The following is a 21,687-nucleotide window of genomic DNA, read 5'->3' as shown; positions in this document are numbered from 1 at the left end:
TAAGCAATGCCTATGGACTTGATGAAAATGCAAATCCCAGGGCCCTGCTCTAGAAAACAAGGCTCACACTGAGAGCACTGTGTTCTGGAGAGAATCAGAATAGCAAGGCTCAGGGACATTTCCACAGTTCCCACTACTTGTAATCTAAGACTCAAGCTGTGGAGGATTTATTTAAACCCTAGTCCAGAAGGACTAATAATAATAACCATAATAAATTAATAATATATGTCATATATACATATTTATGACAAAAGTAGGAGAAAGACCGACAGAAAGGGAGGACGGTGGTGAAAGGGAAAGAAATGGAGGAGAACAAGACAAGAGAGGATAAGAAAAGAATAGAGAATAAAGTAATGCAGGTTTTCTCTCATATTCGATATGTATGTTCTCAGGAAGCTATCATTTCTCAGCTTTTCTCCATGGGAAAGGGAAATACAGGAAGGTAGGACCTACGGCCCATCTTGAAGCCCCAGTGAGCTTTATTCATACTTATGGAGAAGCTTCTAGGAGCCGTCAGAAGGGTCTTTCTCTCTGATGTCAACCGTAAGTCTCTGTTCTCCAGTCATGCTAACATGCACGTCAAATCCAGGTCCTTTAAGTAGGCCATGCACACAGCAAGTCCCCAGCCAGCCTGTACTAACCACTAGTGGTCCTAGCCCTGTGGGCCTGGTTTAATTTACAATATGGTAAAGGCAATAGCAAAGTCTCAAAAGATTTTACATACACATGTTACACAAAGTCACATGATCTGAAGGAGAAATTTCCACAAAGGTCTGAGAAGCAAAACTTGCCTATTCTGCTTTTTCACGCCCTCTCCTGCCTAGCTCCCAATACGTAATGCCACCTGACAGTAAGGGACACTACAGCAGTTGTTGAATTATTTTAGCTTGAAATTCCCTGCCCACCGCAAACAGGACAGAAGCTAGGGTATTCCCCTAGCCAGGGTCTCTCTCTCTTTACCTTCTCCCAGGTATTTAAACTTCATTAAATTCCTGGTCAAGTACAGAGACAAACCTCTAAATGCCTATCTTTAATATTCTTCTTATAGGGAACCTACCTGCTCAAGTCCACACCCCAAAAGAGAAGTCTTGCAGTAATGTTGGGTGGACAACAGCATCACGTTTTGTCTGTTTTTCTTTAACATAGAAGTTGCAGGATTAGAAAGTACCCAGTGGTAGGGTACTTGCCTCTCTTGAGAAAGGTTCTGACTTCAATCCCCAGTGCTAGGAAGGGCAGGCATGGGGCTTGGGAGAGAAGGAATGAAATGGTGGTAGGGACTGGGAGAGGTAGAAAGCATAGAATGTACTTAGCTGGCTCTAGACCCCAGGCCCCTCCTGTGAACCATTCTCAGCTGTCCTGCCTTGAGGGTCTCAGACAGTCGGAAGTGGTGGGTCCTCACCTGCCGTTCCCCCTTGTATGATCAGCTGTAACCACACCGGGCTTCCCCTTCACAGCCAGTGAAGGCCACTGTCCCTGGGCTTCTCTCCCTGCTCCTGACGACCAGTCTTAGATGGTGCACAAGTAAAATAAAGCTGAAGTGACAGCATCTCTTCCTGCTTATGCCGTCCCCGCTCGAAGGGCTCACTCACTGTTTATAGCCACCGAGAGAGACTCATTCTGAGGGCAGATTTATGAGGTTGTCCGTTGCTTCCAGCAGAGGGCTGTGGAAATTCATCCTGCTCCCCGAGAAACCCGTTTTAACCCTGTGAGGGATACATTTCTTGGCTCCCTGCTTCCCCAGTAGTTACATTATTTGGAGGTGGTGGTTTCATTCTGACTTTGATGGGAATGTTTCACTGTCGGCCCATCTTGGCATTAAAGGTAGTCGTGCTAAAAGGCATTTTCCCACAGACTGTTTCTTTTCCAAATATGTAAGGAGTAACGAGGCATCCTGTAGTTGATGGAGAGTTGTCCTATCCACAGAGCAGTTGTGGAAGTCTCACAAGGCCATAGCTTATCCCTCCATACCACTTCTGCCCCAGTGAGAGCAACAACCGAAGAAGTGTCGTGTGTTCAGGGGGAGTGTCCCTGTGGGAACATCAGCAGTACCAGAAGCTCCCACAGTCTGCTTTCCCCTGTGGTCCCTGCCCTGTGCGAACACAGCCTACGGTGGTTCCTAGAACAAGCATCAGGACTGAACATATGCAGTGGGGAGACTTCCAAGCACCTTCTTGGGCTCTGGCTGCCACATCTTGCTCCAAAATGAAAAGAAAGAAACTTTGTATTTTTGTTTCTTTTTTTTTTTACTTCAGGGGATCCAGAGACTGCCCCCCATCCCTTTAAAATGTAGGCTTACCCTTATTGTCTATCACCAACACCCTCCTGAAGGTCCACCAAGCGGGACCTGGCTGACTTCCTCTGGACCAGCACCTGCTTCCTTCTTTCCTTGTACCAGTTCATCCCTCCCTTTGTCCTGAGCCCCATACCTGCCCTCCACATGCTCTGCAGTCAGACCCCTCCATACTGTTTGCTCAGCCTCGTGTTGGGTATTCCTTCCCAGAATGTGGGGAGCAGGGAAGTACATGGATGGTACGGCATCTCCCATTGCTGTGAGTCTGGATCCTATCCTCTCTCTCCTTCAGAAGCTTTGCAGTTCAGAAGCCAAGGGTTCCTTGTCACATAGACAGAAGAACACATCCTTATTCCAAGAGGGTCAGGAAAGGACAGTTTGTAAGAGTCCCCATGTACATGGGACACAGTGACACTGATAGAATAAATTCATTCATAACCACAGACCCTCTGCTGCTCTCATTAGCTGTGTCCAGGTACTAAGTAGTTCATCTGTGTGCAGGAGGTTATAGACAAAACATACTGTTGCCTGAATATAAACTTTAACTCAAATGCTGAACTGAACCCCATCTTCCTGCATGTCCGCCTCCAGCTGGGACCCTCACCTTGCCTCACCTCAGAACGATAATTAGTCCCTTCACTGTGCATTACACCACAGACATGAGTGACCATAACCTTACCCGGTGTGAATCCTGATCTTCACCACACCCTTGCCTACCCAGGTAAGGGGAACTATGTCAGTACTGTTAATGATGCTTCTCTTCCAGGACACTCTGGAGATGTGCTCCCGGGAGACGGAGTTCAAGACCATCCTCTTTGCTTTGTGTTATTTTCATGCCGTGGTTGCCGAAAGAAGAAAGTTTGGGCCGCAGGGATGGAATCGGTCCTACCCCTTTAACACTGGGGACCTCACCATCTCTGTGAATGTGCTGTACAATTTCCTGGAAGCTAACACAAAGGTGAAACACAGGTGTATGGCTACGGGTCATTGCGATATGGGCTTCCCACACACAAGGGTTCTGTGGTGTGAGGAAGGTCGAAGACCCCACGCAGAGGAGATAAGGAAGTTCCGAGCCAAGGACCAGCCCCAGGCTAAGTTCTACTGTGATGTCAGAGCCAGGAAGTAAAGGAATCCAAATTGTCAGCCCCATGAGAATTCATGCAGAGATCCATCAGACGGATTGTATGTGCTTACACCACAGCAGGGATTTGTGGGTTGACAGGAAGAGACCCCATACTCGCCCAATATAAGTTCCCAACCCAACTTGATTAGGCAAAGGAGTGGAGCTTTCATTGGTACACACAGCTCCTCCTACGGATATGGTTCTGCCTCAGGTGGAGAAAAGACCATATTCATACCGTAGCCAGCCTCCTCTTCGTCAGACCCATTTCAGAGAAACCGCAAAGGACTGTTTGTACCATCAAAACTCTTGTCTCAGAAGCATCAGCAAGGGCACCATAGGGTCAGATGCCACAAGAAGTCCTGCCGATGGCCCTGAGTCCAAGGGAGCCCAGCCCCACAGTTTCACCCCCTCTGTTGGTTGGCTTGTCTCACATGGCTTCCCTCCGTAACTCTTACTCAGCAGTTTTCTATCCTGTAATGTGTTTACTCTGAACTTTCAGAGGGGACAACTGATCCTGTTATTAATGGCAAAAAAGTGAATGTCACATCCTCCACTGACATTCACTGCTTATGTGAAGGGTTCAGGAAAGAAAACCTGATATAACCCAAACGCTTACTACTGCCAGGTTCTGGGGACACACAGTTTAAAAGGGCAATCCCTTTTAATCTCAAGATGACATCCAGCACCAAAGCCTGTAGGGAAATCATTCTTTCTCACGCTCTCTCACTTCTGACTCAGGTACCCTATGATGACTTGCGTTACCTGTTTGGTGAGATCATGTACGGTGGCCATATCACAGATGACTGGGACAGGAGACTCTGCAGAACCTATTTAGAGGAATTCATTAGGCCAGAAATGCTGGAAGGAGAGCTGTCCCTGGCCCCAGGGTTCCCACTCCCAGGCAACATGGACTACAGTGGCTATCATCAGGTAAGAAACTGCTGTGTCTGCAGCAATGTGACAGTCATGGAGGCCCCAAGAATTCCTCCTGACTGACGTGCACAACTCAGCATGCACATGTGCACTCTGGGAGCCAGGGAAGAGGCCCTCAGAGAGCTAAGTCTGAGTATATTTCAACTCACTCTCTGCCCCAAGATTACAGTGCTCAACCCAAGAGACTCAGGATTTCCAGCCTCAAATTAAAGATGAAATTGAGCTTGGAGATCTTTGTAACCTTAATGTTTGATTTCATAGTTCTACTTGTCAATCTTCCCTACAAATAACATCTGGGGCAGTTATCTACTTGTTTTGATTCAAGATGTTGACAAAAAACAATCTTAATGGGGGAAATTCTCAGGTAGCAATTTAGAGACCTCTGCATAAACTTTATCATTATCTTCACTGAAAGTGATCTTGTAGCCAGGTCACTTACTCCTCCTATTTCCTGTTGACAGCTATTGACAGAGGCACGCAAACTCACATGAGGGAAAGTCATTCTCCTTAAGATTTCTTTTAACTGGCATTTCCGTTTTTCCTGTGCTATTAGTGAAGTTATTTTTAAAGCATCCAGTTCTCTTTTTAACCTGCCATGAGAAATCTACTGAGAGACTGTTTTTTTGTGGGGGAGGAAAAAAGATTTTTAGATTTTTTTTTCAGCATTCTCGAAAGAACTAAAACTTACCAACATTTACAGCAAATTTGAGAGGAAACAGTTGTCATAGAAACTTAAGCTTTTAATTCATAAAACTTAAGAGTCATAACCATAGACGTCATTTGATCCAGAAGAGTCATACCTGTGAGAAGAAATTCAAAAGGGCAGCATCTGTGAGGAGGCTTGGTTGGTCACAGTAATCTGACTTCCACATATCCAACTGGCTGAGACGGAAGCCCTTCCTGGTGCTTCCCTGAAGTCTGTCAGATCAGAGATGGTTCTCGGGCACCTGCCACGGGCCCAGGGATGGGCTGGAGGAAGTGTGAAGAATGAGCAGCGTTTAAACTAGTCACAACACCAACACCGAGAAGCCTCAAAAGCCCCTTCGGGAGCTTTACTTGGAAGGTAGCTTCTTGGGGTTATAAAATGAATGTGAATGGGTAGGAAAAGCAATCAGTGAGGAAAGTGGCCTCCATAAACTGGGTAAGACTCTTAGGCTGACTAACCGTGGCTACCAGAATTAACGAGAGATGCATTTAGGCAGCACCGTGTTTTAAAATGCTTCAACTCCAATTTCGGAATTATTTTGTTTTTGTTTTGCTTTGTTTGTTTGTTTGTTTGTTTGTTTGTTTTTGGAGTGTAAGCCCTTCAGTTTGCAAGTAAACCATCTGCTTCCTCCAGCCCTGTCTCATGCTCATTTTGTACGGGAGTTGTGGGGAACTGGTCCCGTGTGAGGAGAAAATGGTGCTGAGTGGAAACGTGCCTGGTGTGTGAAGTAGACGGCGATCCACCAGTGGTGGGTGGTTCTGTGTCCCACAGAGGATCCGGCCCAGGGTGTGAGACAAGTTGGTTACTCTGGCCGATCTTGCCTTGGTTTCAGTATATTGATGCTGAGCTGCCCCCTGAGTCTCCCTACCTCTATGGCCTCCACCCAAACGCAGAGATCGGCTTCCTGACCCAGACATCGGAAAAGCTCTTCCGAACCGTGCTGGAGATGCAACCTCGGGACAGCCAGGCCGGAGACGGAGCTGGCAGCACAAGGGAAGAAAAGGTGAGTGTGGCTTGCAATAGTTTGGGGAACCCAAGGCTTGCAAGTAGATGCCTTTCTGCTAATATCATCCATAGTGGTAGTGTGACTAATATACACAAACCAGCTTAGATGCTCGCCTGCCCCAACAATCCCTCTCTCCCTACTTCGGCCCATCCCTGAGCCTCTGATTAAATCAGAGGAAGTCCTTGCCTTTGGGTTCTGCCAGTTCAAAGTCAGATTTTTGGTTTTTGTGCTGAAATAAGGGAAGGTCAGGGCTAAGCAGGAAGGGCTTGGGAGCTTCGATAGCAACTTCCAGATTCTTTGGCAAAGTAAATAATGATGCTGCAGAGTTGGCTGTAAAACCCTTCTCCACTCAGTTACTAACCAATAAGAAAAGCAACACTATCTCAGTGACATCTAAGGCAAGCAAAATGTCATTTTCCACAACACTAAGGGTTTTCAAATGTGATGGGCCACAGTTGTGAGACCTAAAACAGAAGGCCTAGTCATCTCTGTTGGTAAAGGTCGAATTGGTAGAACAATTTGACAAGAGCTGCCAAAGTTCAAAGTGTTCATATTTTCCACTCATGATTCTATTTCGTAGAAACCACCCAGCAAAAGCACCCAGAGTACACAGATTTTATGATGTATTTACATTTATTTATTGCAGAATTTTTATGGTGAGGAAATGGTGAATAAAACAGTTACAAGTAGAAGAATAAATTGGGTACATTGAAAGGGTGAAATAATACACACTTTAAATGAAGAAACCAATTTCATATGTAGCAACAGAAGGCTTTACTCCACATTTATAGGGAAGCCAGTCGCAATAGCACACACCTTTAATCCCAGAATTGGAGAGGCAGAAGCAGGCAGATCTCAGTAAGTTCAAAGTCAACCTAGCATACACAGCAAGTTCAGGCCAGCCAGGGTACAAAGTGGGACCCTGTATCAATAAGTAAATCAACAATAAAAGATTTATAGGGATAGGCCTGGATTCAATCCCCAGTACTGAGGAGAAGAAAAGATGTGTGTGTGTGTGTGTGTGTGTGTGTGTGTGTGTGTGTGTGTGTGTGTGTTGTAGACAGAGGGAGAGAAACTGATAGGCAATGGTAGTGGTTGGATGGGTGACGAGTGCATAAATAGTAATGGTTAAGTGAATGTGGCTGGCTGGATGATGACTAAGAAGAGAAACTGTTCTGTACATTGAAGAAAATGTGCAAACATTGGCAGCTTTACAGTATTTTCTGTCTTAAGAAGAAAAGATTCTAGAAGGCCTTTTTCCCCTGATATTTCTGATAAATGTGTATTACTTTCTCAAAAAGAAGGAAAAGCAGAGGTGTTGCTTATGGAAATGACGTTGACCTCACCCCTTGGAAGGCATCCCTTCTCTTTGAAGGACTCCAAGGCTCCCTGAGAAAAGGAGAGTCCTCTCTGTCTCTGCCCAGCTTCTCCCCATCCCCAGCTCCTTCCCAGGCCTTCACATCCTCCTGACTTGACAAGAGACAGGAGAGAACTCAGTGTCCCCATCCTTGTGTATTTTGGAGTAATGCCTCTAGACCATCTCGTCATCTCATTATGAGTCACAGCCAAATGGCCGCTCACTGATACAGGACTGTTTCTTCAATTCCACTCCAGAGAGAAATATAATATAAATTTAGCCATTTGTCTTCGGCTCTGGCAGCAGCTTTCAGGTACCATTAAAATTCCATTCCACTTTTTGCTATGATAGCAACCAGAGACCCATTGGCGTAGGATGATGGGCTCTTTTTTTTTCCCCTCCTACCATCAGCTCTTTTTCTGGGGAATGGATTGTGTGTTTGCAGTTCAAGGCAAGGTGTATATTAATCATCCTTTACATTAATATAGTCCTTTAAAGCTTTCAGATGCCACAACATCCATCAGCTCATTTGATTTGATCTTCAAGTCAACCCTCGGAGTTGGGGGAAGGGAGCCAACCAAGAAAGGCTCTAGTGGATGTGCTTACAGATGAAAACCTGAGGCCTAACTGACTTGCTTGCATCCCATGAAAACAGGGTTAACTCAGTCAGGGCTTCTTGGTTGTTAGCAATAGGTACAGATCTAGCTCCACTAAGCAAAACCTAGTTTCCTGTCAGATGAACCAATCAAAGGAAAGGCAAAGACAAGTGGCTCCAGGGTCTCAGGGTGGAAGAAGCCTGCAGGGTCCTTCAGGATCCCTCCCTCCTACTGGCTCCTTGGATCCCGGATTTTAAACTTTCATGCTCCTGAGAATATAATCTGATCCTTACTTGAGTAAGGAGAAGCTTGCACCAGCGACTCTCCAGAAAGATGGAGAAGACATTTCCCAAAGAAAGAGGTCTGCTCTGAAGGAAGGGATGGAGATGTCGAAGTGAACAAAGTGCGGATAGGCACAGGCCTGTAGAGCTCAGCTCTTACAGCTTGGAAAGGCTAGCATGTGCTCACCTGCTCACACCTTCTGGCTCCCCCCACTCTACTCTGCTGGCCATATGGCCATGACGTGTGCATAGCTTCACTTGTCTTTCTCTGCTAACGAACCTCCCAGGTTCACTCATTTCCTCCAAAAGAGCAGGCTCAGCCTCCAAGTGCTTGCCCCCAAATAACCCACAGTCTTTGTACCTCAGTTTCAATTTCCCAGGGTTACTCTAATTCCTCAGGCCTAATGAGCTGGTAGTTTGTAAAGGAACAGGAATTGTGGGAAGGTGTTAAGTGATAGATGACCATACCACTTTCAGAATTCACAAATTAAAAAAAAAAAAACCCACAGTATCACTGCATGGAAATACAGAAGGAAGTGAAGGGAATCCCCCAATATCCATGCCCCTCCCTATAAATGCCAAGGTCCCAAATGCCTTATGTCAATGGCTTAGTATCAGCATGTAAGCTCTGCACATCCTCTGGTAAACCGTTACACAGTGCTGGGCCTTATGCATTGCTAGGAAAGTGCTTTACTAAGGTATAGTTTATTCCATTCCATATGCCTTATGTCACCACTGGATTAGTTATAATGCCTAAAGTTGTGCAAATAGTTATACTGTGTTGTTTAAGGAATAATGACAAGATATGTTTGGATTTTGATCCCTGGTCGGCTGGATCTGGGGATGTCAGAACCACTGACGTGGAGAGCTGTCAATATGTGCTTGTGTGCTTTAGCCCCGCATGGCCCACAAGGGGCATCCGAGGCCAAAGATCCACTTTAGTTCCTATAGCTAATCAGGTCAGCTTGTGAGTTTCTCAACGTTAATTTTTAGAATCCTTTTCAGGCTGGTCACACAAGTCACAGGGACTGGCCAGCCTCTGGAGAGAAGTGTCCTGAGGTCATTCCTCAATCCTGGCTTAGCTGACCCAAGCAAGCAAGCCAGTGTGTGATGAGAGGAAAGACAGCAGGTGGTGGGTGACCATCATGTAGTGTCCATTATAGGGGGATAGAATCCCTTGAATGTTTTTTATTATATTAACTCTTAGAGATTTTCAGACAATGTATTTTGATCATATTTACCCCCTACTACTTTCTGGAACTCAACCCAAATTTGGAACTCCATCTCCGTATACCCTAAGCATCATGGGTTTTGTTGCTTCTGTCATGGTTGGTTTTTAATAATCACCTCATGTAGGGCTGGGAGTGGACTGGCTTCATCATTTGCAGGTCTTTTGCAAGCAACCACAGCTGCTACAAATTTAAAAATACAACCGTCCTGCCATGTCCTGACACTGTTTTGCTTAGGTTCTCGCCAGCTTCCAGCTATTACAATCTTTACCCCCTTTCCTGCCACGCTCCTGATCCCTGCCGTGGAGTGATATAGATGCCCCACGTGTGACTGAGCACATCACAGTCACTGACTGGTCTTGAATTTCTACATCAACCCTCATCCACTGCACAAAGCAGCTTCTCTGAGGAGGTTGAAGAGCTTCACTCACCTGTGGGCAGAGAGACGTGAATTTAGAAGGTAGTTTGATAGTATGGCCATGTTAAATTAATTAATAAAAATAGGGGCATACTACCCCTGGGGCTTTTGAGCCCCCCACCCAAAAGAATCAGATCCATATAACTTGAGTAAAGAGAAGCTTGTACCCATGACTCTCCAGAAAGATGGGTAAGCCATTTCCCAAAGAAGAAAGAGGTCTGCTCTGGAGGGAGGGATGGAGATGTCAAAGTTAACAAAGCCGGATTTACCATATGAGGCCAGTGTTTCCATGGAGTCCCTTCTTAGCTCTGTGTTTTCTGTCATGGAACAGGTCAAAGCCTTTCTGGAAGAAATACTGGATAGGGTGACAGATGAATTTAACATCCCAGAGCTAATGGCTAAGGTGGAGGAACGCACCCCCTACATTGTAGTTGCCCTCCAGGAGTGTGAACGCATGAACATCCTGACCAGAGAGATCCAGCGCTCGCTAAGAGAGCTGCATCTTGGTTTACAGGTGAGTGAGAGGGACATAGCTGGAGGACATGGCTGGATCCGACAGGGACAGAGTGACAGACAACAAAGGGCAGGGGCACTGAAGGGCAACTGCTCCAAAGCCACAGAAATGCCTGAAACGTGTCGCTCCACAGAAGCCAGACTGGCTATGCAGACGTCTGAAAGAAGGAGCATAGTATTCATCCCTGTTCAATAGTCTTCTATGTTTGTGAATGATGACATGCATGTGTCTACACTGACATCGTTAGTAAAAGAGTTATAATCTCTGGTGGGAGGAGCAGCTCAGTGGTAGAGCTTGTCCAGCATGCACAAGGCCCTGGGTTTGATCCCCAGTATCTCAGAATGTGCCTATAATCCAGAAACTTGTAGCTTACATTGAAAGCTTAGTCAAGCCCTCAAAGTCCAGTCTAGTCCAATGTCTAGTTTTGGAAGTTATACAATGATGGCACTGTGTGTGTGTGTGTCTGTGTGTGTGTGTGTGTGTGTGTGTGTGTGTGTGTGTGTGTGTGTGTGTGTGTGTGTGTAAACAAACTACCAAGCAGTAAAAAAATCTAGAGTTATTTGTTTTTTTTCTTTTAATCTCCATACCCCCACACATACACACTATGGGCAGGGGGAACTAATATGGCAGACGAGATGGGTAAGCCCAGGCTGTTGAGGGCAGGCAGCATTTGATGGCTTCCAAGTTCCATGCCAGCGTATAATCAGATACGCTGATGGATGTGAAGCAGCCCCTTGCCTCTCGTACTTTGCACCTCAGGTACACAGTAGCAATTCTCTTGAGTAGGTTTGCTGCCATCATAGCCTACTGAAGCCTGCGATTTGGCACAGGCTGTACCCGTTTGACTTCTAATATGTTCATTCATTTTTCTTCTAAGAACCTTCACTGCGCCTCTGTGTAGTCTGTCATGAAGAATGCCTGGGCAGAGATAGGGAAGCAGTGTGGAGTTTCTCTCCCTCAGTTTAGCTCCCACAGTATTGATTGATGGGCTCTGTGGGCAGATCTCAACACTCTGTGGGGAAGGACACAAAGATGCTGACATGGATGCTTGCCTTCCCTGCAAGACAGCCTGATAGAAGGTTCATGAGCAGATGCTAGAGGAGGAATCAGAAAGAGGCCCATGAGATAGGAGAGGAAGGCATAGAGAGGCCTTTGAGGAAGGGTGAACAGGTACACTGAAGGACAAAATAACAGGGCTGCTAGAGACCACAGCAGAGGACCTAAGAGCCTGTTCTAAAAGTCCATCTGCTGTGCCAGAAGCAAACATTTCACATGTTTGATAAACTTCTAGAATGTGATGGAACAACAACCTAGAAGTGAGGAACCTGTATGACCTGGAGGGTATTTTCCAGTCAGAATCCTCTTGGGAAACAGTTTTATGCAGATGGTTCCCAGAGTGGCCTGGTCATCAGACTCATGTAACACATTCTCCTATCTCCATCTGCATCTACCAGTCTGGTTGTCCTCCCTAATGACCCCAAGATGAGGCCTTGTTAACAGCACCAGATGACCCTGGGAGTGAGTACAGCTTCCGTGGAGGAGGGGAGGCAGAAGGAAGCCAAAGCAGGGAAAGCATTTAGACTTAGAGAAAAGGGGAGCAGCAGAGGAAGGAAACCCCAGGAGGAAAGCTGCAACAGGAGGGCCTCCCAGAGGGATGTACACCAGAACTGCTAGATGGACCAGTGGGAAACTCTGCTTCCAAGCTAAGCAGGGGTTTAGGTGACCTGACAACCTAGCAGGAACAAGAAGAGCTAATGCTGCTAACATTTCCCCTTTGTCCCTTACCCCTTCTCCGCAGTCACTTCATGACTTGAGGCTACTGCTGGCTCAGTGTAGGAAAAAGTGGGTGTCTCCAGCCTCCTGGCACTTAAGTCAAGCCAACTGTCATCCCAAACTAGGCAGCACAGTCACAAAATGCCTGACCCTTTGAGTTATTCACCAAACACCCTCAGCCTTATGATAAAAATGTTTCTGTTCCCAGTAAATCAGGACTGGCTGTAAGACCACCTATACCAAAAGTCCTAGCTGAGCTATGAGATACAGCCCTGCAGGTCTGTAGCAGCTCAAAGCACAAAGCATGCAGACGGGGGTGGGGGGGAAGGAGGGAAGAAATCTGGGGGAAAGCCAGCTGGCCATAGACATGTCCCACAGAGAGAATTTCTCTTGAGAATTCACCAACATGAGACACCTGGCTCTCAGTCTTTCTAGGTGTTCTGATTCCCATTAGCCAGATGCACTAAAGCCTGATCTACAAAATTTCTAAACGCTGATTTTTTTTTTTTTTTTTTTGGTGGGGGGAGGAGAGGGAAGCATTATAACTAGTTGTAATTTTCCAAGGAGCATACACTGAGAAAAAGAAGACTAGAAAATTCTCTTCCTACAGAGGTACACATGAGAATCCAAGTTTTTAGACCTGTCCAATACAACAGATACTAAAGTAAAGGGCATATAGATTTCAAAGATAAAAGACCAAAAGCTGTAAAGTGTGTCATTAAAAATTTGATTGTGGGGCTGGAGAGATGGCTCAACAGTTAAGATCACTGGCTGCTCTTCCAGAGATCATGAGTTCAATTCCCAGCAACCACATGGTGGCTCACAACCATCTGTAATGGGATCCAATGCCCACTTCTGGTGTGTCTGAAGTCAGTGACAGTGTACCCACATACATGAAATAAATAAATAAATCTTTAAAAAATTTTTTGATTGTATATCCAAATGTTTTCTATTTTAGGTATATGGCATTAAAAAAGAGGCATTAGGAAAATTAGACTTGCCTCTTCCATGGTTTGAAACACAGCTGCCGGAAAATCTTGGAATCCCAATGGGTCTCGTCTCCCTTGGCTAACCCGGCATTGGGCATGCCTGGAACCTCGCATTGTTCAAATAACTGATGACCTTAGTTGTTTTTCCCTGTGCTTTATCTTTTTCTAAGGCTGCCCCCTTGTTCAAATGCAAAGGCTGCCTGGCCGATGTTGGGTCTTGACTCCTGCACACTGTTGACTTCAGATCAAATCCAGGGGAGCATCTTGCTCTGACTCTTTGACCATCCTAGGCCTGATGCCTTTGGCTATCTCCTTCTCTACCAGAGATTCAGACGAGCTGGCCACTGCCCACTGCAGTCTGGAACCCATAGTGGAAGATGTGGGACCCTTACCATTCTATTTCCTTCCCATCTCTGGCTTTCCTGCTGACGTGTGTGAATGAAAGCCAGGGCCAGGGAGGATGATGTGTGTACTTGTCTACAATCCCAGCACTGGAGAGGCAAGATTACAAATTCAAGGCCAGTTTGAACTATGGAGTGAAACTCTATTTCTAAACACTAAGGATAGGAGAGATAGTTCAGTGATGCGGTGCTATACCTACAATGTGTGAAAGCACAGGCTCAAGCCCCAGGATTGGCTGGGGTGGGGTGGGGTGAGGTACAGCTGGCTACAAAGACCATTTTCCTGAGAATGGATAGAGAGCGGACCTTGAGCCCTCAGACAGAATGGAGCATGAAGCCCTGAAGGGACGTGTCATCTCCAGCCTGTCCTCTTTGGACTCAATGTCTCTGCTGCCTTGTGAACACAGCCTGGCTGCCAATGACCTTCCAAATGGAGGTTTCTGGGCTCGCCTACCTCCTCCCTTACCTTTAGTCTGACTTCAGCCTATGAATCTAGCTTCTAACACACTGTGACTCAAAGGAACGAGAGCCTATAGGGAGAAATAAGGTTTTCACTCTATTGTATCAAAGAAAGATTATGAAAGCATTTATTTATAGGGATGAATAAAATAGATAAGGTCACAGACACGCTGCCTTCACCATACCTGGAAAAGGTGCCACATGGACTGCAGTGTGTTCTCCCAGTTTCCCATTCGTGTGGAAACCAAGGAAGTGTGTCACAGGTCTGGGAGTATTTTAAAGTTTTTTTTTTAAAACCCATGTGAGCAGGTATGTTTAGAAAGTAATCAGTGCTGCTCAGACCCAGGCTAGGGAAAGTTAGGAAACCATTTTCTTTACTGTATCACAGTTTTTAAGAAGAGCCCTAGTAGGGGCTGCTGACCGCCCATCCATTAAGAGCACATGTTGTTCTTGTAGAGGGCCCAAGTTTGGTTCTCAGCACCTATGGTGGGCTATAACTTCAGCTCCAGACAGCAAATGCCCCCTTTTGGCCCCTGCAGAGACTGAATGCAGACACATTTGACACATAGACACATTTGCGCATACACACGATTTAAAAAATGAAAATGGGCCCTGGTGATCAGAGTTTGGCCCTAGTCTCTTCCTATCCACCTACAACAGCCTCTACCTCGCCGGCAACATCTTAGGAAAATGTCCTTTTTTTGTTTAGGACAAACTGTACTCCCCTGGGCCTAAGAAGGCAATACAGATACACTTGAATTGGCATTGTTGCCTCCCAGCTCCCTGAAGATTGATCCTTTCTACTTCTGCTCAAAGTAATGAAAATACCTTGGTTCAGAAACCACATTATGAGGTGGCTCTGATTCCACAGTAGTTCCTGCTTCTGTGGGAACGTGGGGAAGCCTAGTAGGCATGGCATTCTTTCAGTTTCTCTTACTTGGCATTCAAGTTAGTCAGTGCAAATCGTTGTCAGAATACATTACAATATCATAAGATGTGGGGAAAATGTTAAGGCATTAAATTTCCTATTTTGTGTACCTTTGTTGTCAAAAGGAGGTTAGATTTCTGAAGGGTGTTAAGCATTAAGCATTGCATTTAAAAAAATTAGACCTTATTTTTCTAGCATGGTTTTGAGGTTCAATTACAGATTCACATCAAGCCCTTGTCCCACCACACAACATCCTCCTAGCATCCCCAAAGTGTGTACTCACTAAGAACACATTTCACTTGGGGATCTCTCGTGGTGTTGCCCTTCCTAGGGGGTTCCATAGAGCCTGGTTTCACAGCTGGTCCCATCTGTGGGACAGGAAGTCTGTTTGGATCTGTGTGTGTGTGTGTGTGTGTGTGTGTGTGTGTGTCCGGGAGAGGTACACACACACACACACACACACACACACACACACACACACACACACACACGTTTGCTCTGGGATACTTTGTTTTTCATAATAATCAGTTACTTTTGTACATATCCTCTTAACCAGATTAGCAAGTAAATGGTGATGCTATAGTCACATTATACTGTTTTTCTTAAGCTGTACCATGCCCTGGCAAAAGTACAAACCTTCACATAGACACATTTGCGCGCACACGCATGATTTAAAAAATGAAAATGGGCCCTAGTGGTCAGAGTTTGGCCCTAGTCTCTTCCTATCCACCTACAGCAGCTGTAACATAACATTCTACAGTCTCCATCAATGGAAAATTTGCCTTTCCACTCAGAGTAGGAACAGTCTGCGAAACCAATTTCATACCCAGGCTTATCCTGTACATCTCTGCTGTACAGAACATACCAGGACATCAGCTCTACCCCATTCTCCTACCTTTCCTCAGCCCCTTTATGTATTACATATTCACAAATGCTCTGGGTATCCAGGAGACCCAGCTGAAATTTTACTCCTCCTGACAAATGAGAAGACCAGCATCCTTCTCTTCCCTGTTATGCCATGTGACTTCCTTACCCTCACTTGGACTAGGATGTAAGTCGAAGCAAAAGAACCATGCATGTTGAAGCTTCTCTGATGCTCAGAACATCCATGTCTGACTGACCACATATGGCTAATAGGTGCATGCAATGCTGCCAATAGGAAGTGTTAGCCCATGAAAGGGTTATTGACTTTGCCAGAACTACCATGGGAGCTTTCAGTATCCAGGCCCAGTAACTGCACTGGAATTCGGCTACATCTGTGCTGCCACTGCTTTGTGGAGCAGCAATGCATTGCAGCAGCAGCAGCTTTCTCATTATTACTGCCCTTGTGCAGCTGTGGGTACTAGGCAGGTTCTGAAGCACCAGCCTTCATTAGACAAATTCTGCAAAGCAACTACAAGACAGAACCACACTAGCAGCCTGCACCGCTGCAGTCAGCTCCCGCCTGAGTCAGAAGACACAAAGGCCAGTGCTCCCTGAGACTTCTGCCTCCTTAACTCCTTTTCTTCCTTTTGGTCTTTAGGGGGAGCTGACCATGACCAGCGAGATGGAGAACTTACAGAATGCCCTATATCTAGATGTGGTCCCAGAGCCCTGGGCCAGGAGAGCCTACCCTTCCACAGCAGGCCTTGCAGCCTGGTTTCTGGACCTGCTTAACAGAATCAAAGAGCTAGAGACCTGGACAGGGGACTTCGTGATGCCCTCAACTGTGTGGCTGACGGGCTTCTTCAACCCCCAGTCCTTCCTGACTGCCATTATGCAGTCCATGGCTCGCAAGAATGAATGGCCACTAGACCAGATGGCCCTGCAATGTGATGTGACAAAGAAGAACAGAGAGGAGTTCCGGAGCCCTCCTCGGGAAGGGGCCTACATCTATGGGCTCTTCATGGAAGGCGCCTGCTGGGACACACAGGTATAGTCTGCAGACAAGCCAGATGACACCTTGGGGTGGGCTTGATGCCATGCACATTGACTGTCCGGTGCAGTGCTCCGGAATCTTTTTACCTAGGTGCCCTTTCTCTCCTTGAGAGCTTTTTTTAAACCTACCCAAGAGCAAAGGCTCAGAAGAGGGAGAAGAGTGTGCTGAAAATGAGACCCATGCAACCACGCTAGCTGGATCTGACCTTTGCACCTCCATTTATTAATCATGTGGCTATGGTCTAGTGTTTCCTCTCAAGAGCCCCATTGACCAAACTGCAAAATGGGAGAACGGCCACTGTGAAATCAAATGGGTTTCCATGTAAGAGAATTGGACTGCATCTGGTCCGCAGACAGCTGACATAGATTCCATGGTACTGATTGTTGGCCTTTTTGCTCGGATGGGAAGCTATTCTGGGACTCAGAAGCCCAGGAACCACACACATCTGAGGGGAGAAGCTGGCCCAATGGAAAGGTATCCCAAGACACTGGGGTGCAGGAACTACACAGCTCTGAGGTGGGACAGTGTCCCACTGGAAAGGCATCCTGAGACAGGTGAGCCCAGGGACCAAATGGCTCTGAGGAAGCCTCAGCAGAGGCAGTCCAGATCCTGGGGGAAGGGAAACCCCAGCTGAGGAGCTCAGGAGACTCAGTCCTGCTGCTGCTTCCCCTCTCTTCATTGCTTGTCTTCCTCCAATGAGAGTCACACCAGGCAGCAAATCTCAAAAGATCAGAGGCTCCAGAGCGGACAACAGGGAACGGGACAAAGTGCAGTGATTATTATATAGGGGTTCTTGGAGGGTGGAGCTTTCTAGGGTGGAGCCTTCCAGGATGAGCACTGGTAGGATTTCAAGTCCTGAGCTTGGGGGAACTCAGGGATTGGTGCGTTTTGTTCAGACTTTTTGCCTGAAATTAGCATACTCTTGGGAGGGTCCTGTTAAGGGGCTAGAGATGACCTTTATGACAGTTAGGTCTGGGGAAGGGCCTGCTGCTGCAGCTCTTCAGGCAGGGCCCTGGCCACTTTCCTGCCTTGAGGGTTTATAAAGTTTACAAAGGGAGTCCACCTCTGCGAAAGCCTTTCCCGCAGCATAGGTGGTGTGAATATCTAACATTGCTGGCAACTGGTAATGGGCACCTCTTTCTGGAGGAATGAATATAATCCGAAACTAATATTATTAATCCTTAAGAACACTGACCCATTAACTTTTAAAGGGCTGGCTTTATGGTACGTTAAAAACAGCCTAAGTTTGGCCTGCTCTTCCTCAGCTTGAACGTTCTGTCCTGTGGACAAACGGCAGTCCCTCTGTTCACTAGTTTCTATTCTCCACCATGACTCTGAAAGAACTAGAAAGGCAAATCATTTTAATACATTTCATGAAAATAAACCAAATTATTCTGTTCATTAAAAAGGGCAGGTCAGAGGCACATGGTAAAGGGATCAGCAGACCCAAAAGGTCCAAGGGGCACTTCATGAAGCACTCAGCACCACCTGTGGTAAGGAAGAGTCCTGTGGTTGGAGAGAGTTTGGGACAGCAGCAGGTTAAGTGTCTTCCGAAAACTCGAGAAAGTCTCACCTTCATTGTGCTTGCTGCAAGTCCAAGTTTATCTGGCTAACAACTCTTTTGTTCCTGAGAACATCTTAGAATCGGTAGTCTTTATAGCCAATTAGATAGTGGTCTTTGATTAGTCTACTGAGCCCTCCCAGAAAACCATAAGACAACCCAATCTGAAAATAGCAAAGACCCACCTTGTCCCCAGTTACTGGAGTGGAAAAAAGTACTTCCTTACAAAAAGTTGAAATGCCCCAGAGGTAACAAAATATCAAAGAGGTAGCAACTGTGTGTAGCCATAACCTCAAATCTAAAAAGCATGTGCTGGCAGAAATTGCATTCCCTTCCCTGTCTAGAGCTCTAACATGGCATCCGCCACATACTTGCCCTTCATATTCTGATAAAGTGGATATATGAAAGAGGGAGAATCCATCTGAAAATAGATTAATCTGTACAGGATAGATAACCTTTAGAGCTCAACATCAGCAATTGACTTTAAAGCCAGTTGTAATATCACATGCTTATAATCCTAGCACTCAGGAAGCTGGCAGAAGAATGAGTTTAAGTACAGCCTCAGTTACACAGCAAGACTTCCCTTTCAAATAAATGAACAAACAAAAGAGATGATTTGTGTTAAGCACAAAGACATGTATTTTTAAAGTAGGAGAGAGTTTCCATTGTAGGTTATTGGGAGAACCCTGAAGAGTGGGAGGGTTCGGCCAGAACCTGGGGAATGCTGGCTGCCTGGACTCTGGGACTAAAGTGGCTCTCTTCACATTCTTGTTCTTAGGCTGGGATCATTGCAGAGGCAAAACTGAAGGACCTGACACCCCCCATGCCTGTGATGTTCCTCAAGGCCATTCCGGCAGAGAAGCAAGATTGCCGAAGCGTCTATGCTTGTCCTGTGTACAAGACTTGTCAACGGGGACCCACCTATGTGTGGACTTTCAATCTGAAGACTAAAGAAAACCCTTCCAAGTGGGTTCTGGCTGGTGTTGCCTTGCTTCTCCAGATTTAGCATCTTTAAGAGACTCTGGGAGAAGAAAGGAGGGTCACTCACAGCTCCCTGACAGGCAAGCAGGTGATTTCTTAGAAGAAATCATAGGCATTAAACCTCTGTAGAATTTCTCTAGAGGACTGGGAGCGCCTCAAGTGAGGCTGAGTTCTTAGAGTCAGCCCAGAAATAGTGGGGGAACTTTGAGTAGTAAATTTCTCAAATAAAGTGGTTTACTCAACTATTCTAAAATCTGCTGTCTTAAATAATGGTAAAGAGGCCAAGACGAGCTGGTAATGACCACAGACCTTGTTACACAGCGCAGTCCTGGATGGACCTTTGTGCTCCAGCTCCCAACACCTCCCACGGACAGGCAGTTCCCATCGATCGTAATCTGCATGACATCACTGCTTGGGAAACACTGCCCTGTTTAGAAGTCTTAGTGTTACAACACTAGCATTTCTCTGTAAACAGCCAGAGTAAGTACCCAAGGCTTCACAAGCCACATTCTTGGCTAGAAACCCTCTATATGGCCGCAGCCTAGACATGTAACCAAGTGGGTGTGGCTGCATTCCAGTAAGACTCTAACAAGATCACCTCTGTGGTAGTGGCTGTCATATGGCACCTGTCACAGTGGCCTGTGGTTAAGTCAGGCATCTACCAAATAACCTTCCTACTCACTGTTTGCTGAGGATACATCTGTAAGAATGCAAGCAGATCCCATTAGCTTTGCTATTCTGAACACTCCTCATGAGACCCCCAAGGAGAGGCTTAGACCACGAAGCTACTCACCTGAAGCTTTCCAGATTTCCCACTGTGCACACCTCCACTGGATACTAAATGGCTGTGCAGTTTTGATGGGTTTGACACACTCTGTCAAGTGACTCTGGTAAGGAAGGTCCGGAGGAGCGGGGGTCATCCTTCCTCTTTCTTCATACCCTTGCAGCAGTATTTAATTTCTATTAGACAGTGCTTCATGAGATACAAGAGGACTTGTCAGAGCAAAGCTGGAATCCTACTTTATATAGTTTCTGACTCAACTTGGTAAGGTTTAAAAAAAAATGGGAAAGGGGAATTCTTTAGGGAAGAAGAAGGTGGTAATCCAGAAGATGGAGGGAAGTAGATAAAACAGCAATAAGGATGGCTGAAAAAGCCACAAAGAATCATACTATTATTAAAAACTATAATACACATAATTCCGCATATAAATATGGGTACAGTTTTAGTGAACTTTTCTCATCTAAACTGACCCCCAACAGCATGCATGAGAAGCTGTCTTTTGCGGTTGTTGGTCAGGGCTACCCCAGTATTGAGCCTATTATGTCATTGTTCTTACTCACCACCAGGTGGAGGTTCCTTTTGCTGAATACGACGCACGTCAGAAACAGGGCACAGACCCCTGAGTTACAACTGACCTGATCTGAGAACTAACTTTCTTAGTACCAGAAGGCTCAGTGCAAGTTCCCAGAGATGCGAGGCAACCAACAGTCCTAGCCAGCTCTAACGCCTGCCAGCACAGCACTTACAGACCACTCCAACAGCCAGCATGGCACAGCAACCCTGCGGGTATGGTAGTGGCACACACAACCCTGGCAGTCACCAACAGCTCTCGAACCACTCAACAGGAGGCCTAGCTAACTACTCAGCACTAGCAGTGGTCATTAGGGGCGATTCTAACATCAGGACAGAGATACACGCATGCACGCATTCACATGGTGAAAACAGAGGCCATGAACTTGAATGGGAGTGGGGAGGGGTACATGGGAAGAGGGACATGGGGGTGTTGATAGAAGTTTCACTGTACCAAGGCAGGAAACTTTGAGATATACAACTTGTGATTACAAGGACAAATGGGCAGGTCAGACATATATATGCTAATAAAGTCCTAGGCAGTATTAAAAACGAGATCGATACTATTGATTTCTTCCTAACACCCTACGGGCAAACAGAGGTAATAAAGAACATTTTAAAACATAAAACAGTCTGGCAATAATAATCGTTCAAGAAGGAAGCTAGGAGAAAGGAGGATACTTGAAGCATGCGATCACGTGGCAGGCAGACTTACCTAAGGCAAAGGTTGCCCAGCATGGCCCGGGCTTTTGCTTTCTAGTTCCTTTCTGCCACATTACCAACCTGCTAGGTTTCTATGGGCTGGTCCTGGAGCTCAGTGCCCACATAGGCTCTTCTATGAAAACGGTTTATTCAGAGGTGAGTCAAGACACA

At 46.1% G+C, this 21,687-nt stretch overlaps 1 protein-coding gene across 1 annotated transcript in view; it reads left to right on the top strand.

The window, feature by feature from the left end:
• The window catches only part of Dnah9 (dynein axonemal heavy chain 9), a 343,066-nt gene extending 323,358 nt beyond the window's left edge, over positions 1–19,708 (top strand). The window contains exons 64-69 of the mRNA XM_032914418.1: positions 3,057–3,248; positions 4,152–4,343; positions 5,885–6,055; positions 10,271–10,453; positions 16,526–16,915; positions 19,261–19,708. Of these exons, the coding sequence (XP_032770309.1) occupies positions 3,057–3,248; positions 4,152–4,343; positions 5,885–6,055; positions 10,271–10,453; positions 16,526–16,915; positions 19,261–19,488 (1,356 nt within the window). The 3' untranslated portion in view covers positions 19,489–19,708. The remainder of the gene's footprint in view (positions 1–3,056; positions 3,249–4,151; positions 4,344–5,884; positions 6,056–10,270; positions 10,454–16,525; positions 16,916–19,260) is intronic.
• The last annotated feature ends 1,979 nt before the right edge of the window (positions 19,709–21,687 follow it).

This window comes from Rattus rattus, chromosome 9 (assembly GCF_011064425.1).
Source record: "Rattus rattus isolate New Zealand chromosome 9, Rrattus_CSIRO_v1, whole genome shotgun sequence".
In the NCBI taxonomy this organism is placed as follows: domain Eukaryota; kingdom Metazoa; phylum Chordata; class Mammalia; order Rodentia; family Muridae; genus Rattus; species Rattus rattus.
The sequence above is the reverse complement of the archived record's forward strand: the minus strand, read 5'-3'. Positions and strand labels throughout refer to the sequence as shown.